General features: G+C 37.7%; 1 protein-coding gene across 6 annotated transcripts in view; it reads right to left on the bottom strand.

The window, feature by feature from the left end:
- Nucleotides 1-12,900, bottom strand: part of CAB39L (calcium binding protein 39 like) — a 127,002-nt gene that overhangs the window by 64,319 nt on the left and 49,783 nt on the right. For all 6 annotated transcript variants that reach the window (XM_042913623.1, XM_042913467.1, XM_042913706.1 and 3 more), the window contains one exon: nucleotides 10,623-10,787. In XM_042913623.1, coding sequence (XP_042769557.1) covers nucleotides 10,623-10,787 — 165 coding nt within the window. The remainder of the gene's footprint in view (nucleotides 1-10,622; nucleotides 10,788-12,900) is intronic.

Here is a 12,900-nt window from a genome sequence, read left to right as displayed (position 1 = left end):
CATATGATTTCACTCATGTGGAATCTAAAAAAAAACCCACAAATGAATAAACAAGTAAAATGCAGTAATAGACCTATAAACACAGAATGAATTCATGGTTACCAGAGGAGAGGAAAGTGGGGGTATTGGTAAAATGGGTGAAGGGGAGTAGGAAAACAGGCTTCCAGTTATGGAATATATAAATCAAGACAGCATAATGAAAACAGTCAATGATATTGTAATAGTGACATATGGGAATAGACGGTAGCTACACTTGTGGTGAGTACAGCATAAATTATAAACTTATGGAATCACTATGTTGTACACCTGAAACTAATGTAACATTGTGTGTCAACTCAAAAAAAATTTTTTAAAGGATTACACATTGTCCAGTTACATGATATTCTTGAATTGACAAAATTACAGAAATGAAGAACAGATTAGTGGTTGCTAGAGGTCAGAGGTGAGTGGCTATAAAAGGGCAAGTGGAGGGATCTTTGTAGTGATGGAAAATTTCTATATCTTGACTTTATCAATATCAATATCCTCATCACGTTACTGCCCTATAGTTTTGCAGGATATTGCCATCAGGGAAACTGGGCAAGGTACATGAGATTTCCCTGCATTATTTATTATTGCTTTTCTTATTGGAGCAAGCTGGTGGAAGAAAGCAGGGGAAGCGCCCACTAGCTCTTCTGGGCCCTTTGGAAGACTGTAGCCAGCAAGTAGATCCATGTTAATTAAAGGCCAGAACCTCACACAGCAGCTTGTAAAGTATGCATCAAACCCCCTTCCAGAGAAAGACTGGGAGATGGTTGTTTCTGTCGGCTTCCTCTGTGCCTAGCCCGGGGGAGTCAGGGATAGTTACAGCAAGTGCTCATGCACCCGTGAACTGCTCCTTTGTTTGCTAGAGTCCTTTGGGACTCGTGAATGCAAGCCCTTTTAGCTTTCATACATAGGTGATTTGGGGGCCCATCCCTCAGCTGACAGCCTTAAAAGTAGGGGCACTAGATGTGTGGTTCAAACCCTTTGCTCCTCAAAGAGAAGATGGGTGTTAGGATTCCCTCCCAACAGCATGGTGCTATGCCAGTGGGTAGGGTCTATGGCCAGAGTATGTCTCAGCTTTTCCCACTCATTTTGATGTGGGTATTTTCTCAGTTGCTCAATGAGTAGGGATCACTTAGCTGAATTTCTGGGTTTCTCTCAGAGGGAATTCCCACATGTATAACTGTACATTCTGTTTATCCATAGGAGGAGGGAAATTCAGGAGCCTCCTATGTTGTCATCTAAGTCCAGAGTCCCAGAATTAATTTTTTTTAATATTTTAATGTTTATTTATTTTTGAGAGAGAGAGAGAGAGAGAGAGAGAGAGAGCGCGAGCACGAGTGGGGGAGGGGCAGAGAGAGAGGGAGACACAGAATCTGAAGCAGGCTCCAGGCTCCAGGCTCCAGGCTCCAAGTTGTGAGCACAGAGTCTGATGTGGGGCTCAAACTCATAAACTGTGAGATCATGACCTAAGCTAAAGTCAGATCCTTAACTGACTGGGCCACCCAGGTGCCCCATCCCAGAATTTTTTAAATGGTAAAATTTGATGCTGGTTCTCATACATTGCTGGTGAGGATATAAAGCAATTAAATAATACCTGAATGATGTTCTAGAATCTCAAACTGGGAAATCTAGCCTGAGGAAATAATCCTAAGTAACAATGTTAAATACAGAAGAAAAATTTCAGGCACAGAAGTCTTAATCATAGTGGTGATACTATAGAGTTAGAAACAATATGTCCAGAATTAGGCATGCTTACATAAATTATGGTATATGTAACTGACAGAAATAATATCAAAATGTTGGTAATAATTAAATATAAGAAAAATCTATGGCTATCCATTGCTTTCACTTTATTCCGTGGAGAGAAACAGAGAGGGGTGGAAATAAGGGAGAAAGAGAGAGAATTAAGAAAGCAGAAAAGAAAGGGAGCCAGGGAAGAAGAAAGAAGAATTTAAGAAAAGAGGAGTAAGAAAGATAAAAAAAACAAACAACAAAAAAAACACAGGCACTTGGGAAAGCAAATTGTATCTTCCTTTAAGAAAAAACACTACATAAAATCCAAATTTAGAAAATTAGAGCTGAGCCTTCAATTTAAAAGGATGTATTAGATGGAGCACCCAGTGTCCCAGCTGGTTGGGTGTCTGGCTCTTGATTTTGGTGCAGGTCATGATTCCCGGATTGTGGGATCGAGCCCCAAGTCAGGCTCCACACCCAACACGTAGCCTGCTTTGGATTCTCTCTCACCCTCTCTCTCTGCCTCTCCCCTGCTCGCACTCTCTCTCTCTCTCTCTCTCTCTCAAAATAAATAAATGTTTAAAAACAAATAAAAGGATGCTTTAGGGTCAGTTGCTCTCATAATTTTAAAATACTAAAAAAGGTTCTAGTATGCTACTTCATGCTATCTCAATTTCATTTATATAGATGTTAAGCAGTACACTTGTATAAGAGGTACAGCTGTAAATATAAATAAAATTTAAAATTTAAAATGAAATTTAAATTAAAAATAAAATGTTTTATTCAAACCATTCTAGACTCTACAGTAATACTACATAATATCAGTCCTCTTTGAAAAGTCATAAGAGCATGTTTTTCATACTTCCCAGTGAAATGCCACAAGAACATTTCCATACGGCATTCCAGTGAACAGTAGAAATGAAGCTCCACAGAACTCTATCCAACTTTTACACAGAGAAAAACATTCTTCTGGTTCATTAGCAAATAGTGTGCAAAGGCAAAGGAAGCCCCCTGTGGATAACAAAAACAAGCTCTGATACCAGGAACAGTTTCTCACATCAGAGGAAAGGATCAGAATGGAAAGGACTAGAGAAACCTTAAACAGGTACAAGATGATTAATGATGGTCTTTCCATAACACATAACCTATGCAGATATCCATTCATCACACTAACTAGAGTAAAGCCTTAACTATTTCAAAACCAGTCTTCAGCCAACCATCAGACTGCTAGGTCTCAAGTTCTAGATCTAGAAGTGGTCAGAAAAAAAAAGACAAGAAAATGTTTCACGATAATAAAACAACATCTAGAAATGACCAAAAATGCCTTAAATTAGCCAGTAATTCTAAAATAACATATAATGTAAGTGAACAGATACCAAACCTGAAGAAGCACTTGCGTTAAGCTGGCAAAATCAAAAAGGTCAGCCCTGACGGGAGATGCTCAAAGATTATTTGCAGAATGAATGATACATATGGAAGTATCACCGGAGTTAAATAAGGAAAAAGAAAAAGAAGGAAGAAAGAAGCAATAAACAGCAATCAGAAGTAACTAATGATAAAGAGCACCCTTCGCTGATAACATAAGTAAGAGAAGGCAAATACAGGAGTAAAACAGAGCAGGCACCCACTTTAAAGTTGTAACCATTGACTTGTATACAAGATATATAAAGAATTCTCAAAATTCAACAACCAAATAAAAAGAGGGCAAAAGATCTATATAGACAATTCACAAAGGAAGAGATATGGTGGCAAATGAACACATGAGAAGATGCTCAACAACATGAGTCATTAGGAGGCTGCAAATTAAAATCACAATGATATACCACCAACACTTACATCAGTGACTGAAGTTAAAAACCAAAGCCAAAGCAAACAAACAAAAAATCCAAATACTGCCCAATAATCCTACTCCTAGGTATTTACCCAAGTGAAATGAAAACCTACATTGGCACACACAACTGTACATAAACGGTTATAAAGGTTTTATTTGTAATTTGAAATTCCTCAAATATCCTTCAACTGGAGAATGGATAAATGGTCTGTGGTATATCCATGCAGTGGAATACTACTCAGCGATGAAAAGGAACAAACTCCTGATACACAGGAACAACATGGACGAATCCTAAATGCATTATACTATATGCAAGAAGACAGACTCAAAAGGCTACATTTTGCACGATTCCATTTACACACCTACAAAGGCAAACAATACAGGGACAGAAGATGGACCAGTGGTTGCCAGCAGCTGATGGTAGGAAAAGGAGAGGATTACAAAGGGGCAAGGGAAAATTTGGGGGGTGATGGAATTTTCCTATATCACAGAACTGCATATTAAAAAGAGAGAATGTCACTGTTTGTAAATTATACCTTAACTTTTAAAAAGATGAAACATAATTGTAGCCATTGACTTCTCTCCTCTGTTCGCTTCTTTCTCCCTTCTGCTCCTGTACAGGTTGGCCTTGCGGAGTGGGACGGGGAGAGCTAAGGTGTGTAGGGCAAATGTTTGTACTGACTTTCGGGAGCAGAACTAGATAAGCAGAGCTGGGGGTGGGGAGTATTCACTGCATGGATGAGCGCTTTTGCAGGGGACTAAAATTCAAGCTAAACTAACTTACAGGTACTGGGAAAGTTTCGAAGAACCCAAACACAGGCTAGCTCAGGATGAGTTGCTCTCAAATTTTTTTCAGTATAATTATATTTACCTATGACACGAATCCCATCAAGGATGGCCCTCTATCTCTCTCTGACCCTCTATTTCTCTCCCTATCATCATTCTTCTTTCTGTCTTTTCTGCAGGCTGGCTTCCTACTTTTTTCATTTACATGGTAGGAAACCTGACCATCGATACAGAACTCGCGTGGAATACCATTAGCTCCTGGTTGGAGACTGAGGTTCTACCTCAGTTTTACTTCCAGAATCCTGCAGAATACTGTGGTCCTGTCCCTTTGATCAGATATCCACTACTAAGCCAATCAGCTGTGTGTGGGGGGCAGGGTGTCAAGCCACGCAAAATGGCTGCTCCCACTGTAACCACGTGGGTGGGGAAGGAGCCAGTGTTCCCCAGAAAGCAGAGGGGACAAAACATTCTGTACATTATACATGGCATGAGCAGTCTTAATCTTTATGGCAGGTTACATTGCTTAAAAAGTATAGTAGGGTCAAAGTAAAATGGTCACTGTCTTTATAGGGAGAATACAACCAATTAACATGTTATGCTTCTGATTAAGGGCCTGATTCCAACACCATTTTAAATCACCTACATATTATGTACCTTTATAGGATAAATGCTTCTAAAGTTTATATTCATTATTTTAAGAGGGCATTAGGGTAACAATAACATAAAATTCCATTTAATATGATATAGTATTTCCTCACCTGTAATTGTAAATTCTGTAATTTAATTTGTTTAATGGCAGGTGCAAAATATATAAACAACCAAACAGAATGAAGACCAAGTAGAATCAATGCCCTATACACATGGTAAGCATTTCAAATTATGCATGAAGCATAGTCAGAGTTTATGTCTTAAGGCTTTATGATTTTTCGTTTTTATAGTAATAAAACCAAAGGTGAAGGACCACTTTAAAGAGGAGGCCAGGGAACAGAAAAGGATTTTTAAAAAGGGACAGAAATCTTCAAAAATTTAGGACCATAAAATGGGTTAATGAGAAGCTGATACTGAAGTACTCATTTTGCTGACTTTTATTTAATGTAGCAAGAATTAAGCCTTAGAGATTAAATTATTATAGCAGAAAGTTTTCTGCTTCTTTGAACTACTTTCTAATTCAGCCCGAACAGATGACTTTGCATCCACCCTAGTTTTGCAAGGCACACCTGCCTTTCTTTAAAATGAATGCATCAATAAATTTCATCCTTTGATCTCCTATCACATTGTGTTTCAAAACATCAGAGTCTGAAGCTGTGTCTTGAATAGTGGCCAAACCTCAAAAAACACAGCTCTGAGTTTGATCCTGAGCCCATAAAATCTGAAGATTTGCAATCTCGGCCACAAGTCTTTTTTTTTTTTAACCTCATAATAATATGCAGAAGTAGTTCCTTTCTGTCAGCAACTTTAAGGCCTAAAGGATTAGATTAAAAATTTATGGCTATAAAGTAATGAGACTTTCTTTTTTTTTTTAATTTTTTTTTAATGTTTTATTTATTTTTGAGACAGAGACAGAGCATGAGCAAGGGAGGGGCAGAGAGAAAGGGAGACACAGAATCTGAAGCAGGCTCCAGGCTCTGAGCTGTCAGCACAGAGCCCAATGAGGGGCTCCAACCCACAAACTGGGAGATCACAACCTGAGCTGAAGTTGGGCGCTTAACCAACTGAGCCACCCAGGCGCCCCATTTTTTTTTTTTTTAATATTTATTTTTGAGAGTGAGAGAGACACAGAGTGTGAGTGGGGGAGGGTCAGAGAGAGAGGGAGACACAGAATCCAAAGTAGGCCCCAGGCTCTGAGCTGTCAGCACAGAGCCCAGCGTGGGGCTTGAACTCACAAACTGTGAGATCATGACCTGAGCTGAAGTCGGCCACTTAACTGACTGAGCCACCCACAATTTTAACTCGAAGGTGTGCCTCCTAACTACCCTTATTTACAAAATAGTAGGATACTCCAGTACTTTCCCCTCCCCAGTGGACCACTTTGCTCTGGATTCCTGAAGGAGAAATGGGTTTGTCACACAGTTTCCCAAGGCAGTGCCTGCTACCCAATCTAAGCCACTGCCATGGCCACCATCACTGTTGTCAGCTCTGGATTCTGAACCCCTGCTCCAAGCTCCCCTCAACCCTGTTCCCGGTCCTTCCTCCTGCAGCTAGTTATTTCCTCAACACCCTGTTGCCTCCAAGTATAGAAAACCACCCTTTCTCCTTCACTCAGCATATACTGTTAGTACATAGTTCTTTTATCAAAGGTTTAAAGGTAACAAAGGGTAATTATAGCATAGTGCAGAAACAATTTCAAATTGAATTCTATGAATCGCTATTTTTAAAGGTTTGTCAGAATTCCTGATCATCTTTTTCCTTAAGTCCCTTCTCTCTGTCATGGTTCTGGAATCTCTTTCCCTCACTCCAAAACTTTCCCCTACTTCCATCAATCATAGCCAAAGAGAGGGCATTTCTCAAATTTCTGTTACTTTACTCTGCAAAAGGAAATTTAAGCTCTTCCCTTTTAGTCTTTTCCTTCCAGACATTGCCTAGAGACCTAAACTTTTACAACTAACAAAAAAACCCATCTCGGTGTCTTCTAAAAGTTCACTTTTCTCTGTAAGGAATGTCCCATCCTTTTAGTTTATCTGACAAAAGCTATAGCCCATCCCTAAATAATATCTTTTTCTTCCTGTTATAAACACATACCAGAAATTTTGCAGTCAGATGACTATTGTACTCTCCAAAAACCCCATGAGAGGCTATTCACTTACTAGAATGTTATCATCGCTCTTGAATTATCTTCTAAACAATTTACTAATTCTTCAAGAAAACTGGCTTATTGCTGCATTCAGAACACTTTCCTTTGGTCTAATTCCCTTACCTCTGCTTCAGTCTCTCATTCTCATGCCTACATTCATTCATTCATTCACTCAACCAACCAGTGTGTATAGCATTAGGTGTGGGAAACAGGGTTCTAGTACTCAAGATACTTTCAATCCAGAAGGGACTATACCAGTTCTACCTACGAACCAAGAGACAAGGAGGGCAGAGTTCTGTGTGATTAGACTGAGTTCTAAAGTTAGGATGAATTTTTTCAAGCTCTCACTAGCTTATATGGATACTTTAGGCTTGAGATAGAAAGACGCTGCTTTGCAGGCTGACGGTTAGTACCTCCAGTCCATAGAGATATATAGCATATTTCTGCAAGTAAGCTAATAATGCTACAAATGGTGCCTCCTTCCTGAAAATACTGTATGTCATCAGTGGAATGCTTAAAATTGAACTGTCCTAAATTTTAACTGCTTTTCACTTAGTCAACCAAGAAGTACTTATAACTGTCTATTTTTTTATGGTCTTGAGAAGGACAGCCGCACCTACTGAATATCACATTCATTTATAACAGAGTTCTAGGCATCATCTTACATCAGTTGAATGGACAAGGTCAAGAAAGAACTGTCAGGTCAATTATACCTCAGTAAAGTTGAAAACAAAAAGAACTGTCTGCTGTTTTATTGCTAACAACAATAGATCTTCATAATGTTAGTTCTGAGTCAACAGTAAAAAATCATATCTAGAATACTACTTTGGAGAAGGGCAAGTATACAATGCATTTTAGACAAAATGTAATCCACAAAAGTAATTTGTTTGACTTCCTTTATTTGAAGAATTAATCTTCACTTACATGGAAAATGAAAATATTCAGAAAGATACTTCTTTCCCTAAGGATTCCAGACAGTAAAAGTTGACTTGATAATGTGTAAGTCAACTTTTAGGCAACTGGATGTCTTAATCCAAAAATATTTTTTTAATGTTTATTTATTTGTTGAGAGATGGGAGGCAAACAGAGAGAGAGAGAGAGAGAGAGAGAGAGAGAGAACGTCAAGCAGGCTCCCCACTGTCAGCACGGAGCCTGATGTGGGGCTCGAACTCACGAACCTTGAGATCATGACCTGAGTCAAAACCAAGAGTCAGACACTTAACTGACAGTCTTGTATAAGTAGTTCTTATTGTTCCTCTTTTGTTATCTAAGCCAACGCTAAGCAAAGTTGCAAGATACCCTAAGTCTGTCTTGATATACTCTTACCTCCCTAATTCTTGGGTAGTGCTTTGAACCAACACTATTCTGTGGCTGCTCAAGACTTTCCTAGTTCACTGGACCTCATGACATCTCATCCCTGACTCATTCTTCAAAACATAACCATCCTTGGTCATATTTCTTCCAGCATCCAACTGCAAATTGGGCTAATCTCATAAACCAACTCAAGCTAACATATTAATTAATCACGATAATAGCTTAATATACTGCTGCTTTGAGGGAAATCTGCAAAACAATAGATTTATAGAAATATAATACCATAATCCAAGAGTAGGGAGTATTTTTCCCATTTATGGTCACTGATTAACTAAATCTAAAATTAAAATAATAAACAAAAAAAATCAAGGGTTATAACAAAAATAAACCAGCTTACATTTAACTTCAGTTTAAGAGAGGAAATAAGAATATACTATCTGACATTTGTGTATAGTCTGTACATGTATTTATTGTTATTATACAACATGTATTTTTTAAATTCAGTTTACTATTTAAAACTGCTGGAAGTTCATACTTTTCCTATTTTAGAGATGACAAAAGTTAGTCTCAAAGAGGTTACATTACTATCAAATGGCACAGCAGGGACTCTAAACAATTTTAATTCCAAGTATTTTTCCACTAGGCACGACTCCTATAAATGTTCATAATATCTCATTTGAAACTAAATAAAAGAAACATGAAAATACACAGATGCAATGATAAAACTACACTTCATTCCACATATGGCCAGTTTAAAAAGTGAAGAGTAAGATGGGGAGCGCGAGTGAGCGAGCTAGGCAAGAGGAGAAAGTAGGAAAAGAGATTATTGAGCAGAAATGTCAAAGACAAAAGAATAGATAAGGAAAGGAAAGAAAGAAAAAGGCAGGTGTGTCTGAAAGGAAGGATGAGTTGAAGTCTGGACCCTTTGGGGTCCTCCACTCAGTATAGTGTTCAGCCAACACACCTGGCTTCATGTCTCCAGAACAGTCTTGCTCTGCATTCCTCCTCCCCATGCCCTCAGCCAAAAATCTTCCCCTATCTAAGCCATCCAGAGAGCTGTGAGCTAGTATTTCCAAAGATCCCCAGAGCCCTGACCTTATCTTGGTCTAATCACTGTAATCACCATAATTAGTTTTCCTTTCATCTCCTCAGTGAGAAAACTAAAAGCTATTTCAGAAATTTGCATTTTCTTCTATCTCTGAAAATCAATAGAAACCCAAGCACTTAGTAATGGTGGTAACAAAACAGCAAACAAATCAAGGCTGACTTCCATCACTCAAACAGCCAATGGCCAAACTTGCCTTACATACAGCCTGTTCACTGAAAAACACTGCTCTCAGGCCACAGGTAATTAAATGCCTATACTTATTCACCATTTAACATTTCTAAATTTTTTTTTTATTTAGCTCACTTATTATCTAGATAAATGAGGTATAACTGCTTTCAAAATGAGATAAATATCCTATATTACTAGCATTTAACAAACTTCTTAAATCATTGGTATAATACTTTATAACTAAATGAACAGGCCTGAGAGACATTAAGTTTGAATACAGCTTAGGCTCTTAAGTACCTGAGTGACTGCACAAATTACTTATTATCTTTGAACTTTAGGTTCTTCATCAGTAAAATGAGGCTAATCATATAGTAGCAATCACAGAGGTAGTTTTAAGAATTAAAGGAGATGAGGGCGTGAGGGGTGAGTTAAATGGGTGATGGGCATTAAGGAGGCACTCTTCTGAATGAGCACTGGGTGTCATATGTAAGAGATGAGTCACTGGGTTCTACTCCTGAATCCAGGACTATACTGTATGTTAACTAACTTGAGAATAAAAATTTAAAAAAAAAGGGGGGGGGGATTAAAGGAGATGAGTGCTTAGAACTGTGTGGCATGTGTAAGCACTCAAAGTTATCTCTTATTATTACTATTATTATTGACCACCAACCTTGCTACCTACCGGCAGAAAACTTAACTATAAGATACATTTTTGCTTTATTAAAGAAATTTTAGAAGTTTTAGAAAAATACTGGGGTTTTATATAATATATGAATGGTAATAATAGAAAAAGTCAAGTATTTATGATCTTGTATACACTAAAATTAAAAAACAGAAGCGTCATCCTTTTACAGATAGTTTACCTCAAAGTCTATCAGCTGTAGGTCAGCAATCAATGTCACCAGCAGGCCACTGTTATAGAGCTCTTGTGCGAGCTGAGCCACGGCTTCTGTGGGAGGCTCCTTGTCATTTGTACCACACAGAATTTCTTTCATTGCTTGCAGTGATTTCGACACTTCCTCAGAAGCCTGGTGAATAAAAAATACACTCATAGTTATGAGGAATGAATATTTTCAAGCTATCAACAAACAAACGAACAAATCTACTTTCTGGATCCTGTTTATTTATGATCAAAGAACACTACAGTTACAAACAAAAAAACACTTTTTCATAGACATTTCTTTTTCTATTTTGGAAAATGTTGCAAAAATTTATTCACATAAAAAATATCTCTAGTATTTCTAGTTAGTCAACATAATTAAAAAACAATTTTCTTTTAAAACATATTCAGGGTCCTTGGGTGGCTCACTCAGTTAGTCATCTGACTCTTGATTTTGGCTCAGGTCATGATCTCACAGTTCGTGAGTTCAAGCCCCACACTGGGCTCTATGCTGACAGTGCAGAGCCAGCTTGGGATTCTCTCTCTTTCCCCTCTCTCTCTCTTGCTCCCACTCCTCCCTCTCTCTTTCTCTCTCTTTCTCTCTCTCTCTCAAACTTAAAAAAAAAAAAAAAAACTTTTAAAACCATACTCATAGTCCAACTTTGCTAGTAATTAACTATAAATTTTACTCTTAAAAATTAAATTGACTGTTTTGAAGACCTATCCTATGAGTAGCTACTCGTCTTTATTCAAAGCATTTGTTAAGGTTTTTCAACAAATTCCTATTACTCTGATTTTTTAACGGACTAAGTAATAAAACTGAATTGTTGGGGCATCTGGGTGGTTCAGTCGGTTAAGCATCCAACTCTTGATTTCAGTTCAGGTCATGATATCATGGTTTGTGAGTTTGAGCCACACGTTGGTCTCTGCACTGACAGCTCAGAGCTTGGAGTCTGCTTCAGATTCTGTGTCTCCCCCTCTCTCTGCCCCTCCCGGGCTCACACTCTGTCTCTCTCTCTCTCCCTCAAAAATAAACATTAAAAAATTTTTTTAAGAAAAAATTTTAAAAATTAAAAAAAAAAATTGTCAAACACACAATTATCAAAACCCATTAAATTTTGTTAATCCACTTATCTCTCCCACATAATCATTGCCTTTTTTTGCTATCTAGGAAACTTAAAAAAAAAATTCTCCATATTTTAAAGAATAATAGGAAAATCCATAGAAGTAGAAAGTAGATTTAGTGGGTGCTCAGGCTTGGGGAAGGGCGAATGAAGAATGACTGCTAACAAGTACAGGGTTTATTTTGGGGGTGGTGAAAATGTTCTGGAATTTGATATTGGTGATGATTGTGGAAACTTGTGAGAATACTAAAAATCACTGAATTGTAAATTTTAAAATTGCCCTTTAAAGGAGCAAATTATATGGCATGTGAATTTACTCAATAAATCTTTTTTGGGGCGCCTGGGTGGCGCAGTCGGTTGAGCGTCCGACTTCAGCCAGGTCACGATCTCGCGGTCCGTGAGTTCGAGCCCCGCGTCAGGCTCTGGGCTGATGGCTCGGAGCCTGGAGCCTGTTTCTGATTCTGTGTCTCCCTCTCTCTCTGCCCCTCCCCCGTTCATGCTCTGTCTCTCTCTGTCCCAAAAATAAATAAAAAATGTTGAAAAAAAAAATTAAAAAAAAAAAAAAAAAAAAAAAAATAAATCTTTTTTAATTAATGCAGGCGAGCAAAGGAGAACAGGCCAATCAGTTAACAATTTAATTTGCTGAATATTTTAAAAGAAATATAGTTTTATACTTTCAAGTGTACTACTGTAATCATTATAATTGAAGCAGGAAATTAAGAGAATAAGGCAAATTAAATAAAAGTAATTCATAGCAGCATAACACTACTTTAAAAACATAATTTCCAGATACATCTTAAGATCTGACTGAAACAATCCTTAATTTATTAAAGGTTGGAAGTCTCTTCAAAGTGTGAGATTTATTCAGAGAAGAGTACTTTATATTGTACATAGTTTAGAATAATTATAAAGCAAACAGCTATGTGACCATAACACAGGGCAAGAACACAGTATTTTCAGAAACCCTGAAGTCACCTGAAGGCAACCTTTTCAACCTAGAAGAAAATATTTTTATGTCTTTGATGAGCATCATTTCTTTAGTTTTCTTTATAGTTTTCTTACTTGTGTTTGCATTCCAAAACAATATAGTCTAGTCCTGCCAATTTTGAACTTTTTGATATAGTACCTGTGTCCTTT

Source organism: Panthera leo, chromosome A1 (genome assembly GCF_018350215.1).
Source record: "Panthera leo isolate Ple1 chromosome A1, P.leo_Ple1_pat1.1, whole genome shotgun sequence".
In the NCBI taxonomy this organism is placed as follows: Eukaryota; Metazoa; Chordata; class Mammalia; order Carnivora; family Felidae; genus Panthera; species Panthera leo.
The sequence above is the reverse complement of the archived record's forward strand: the minus strand, read 5'-3'. Positions and strand labels throughout refer to the sequence as shown.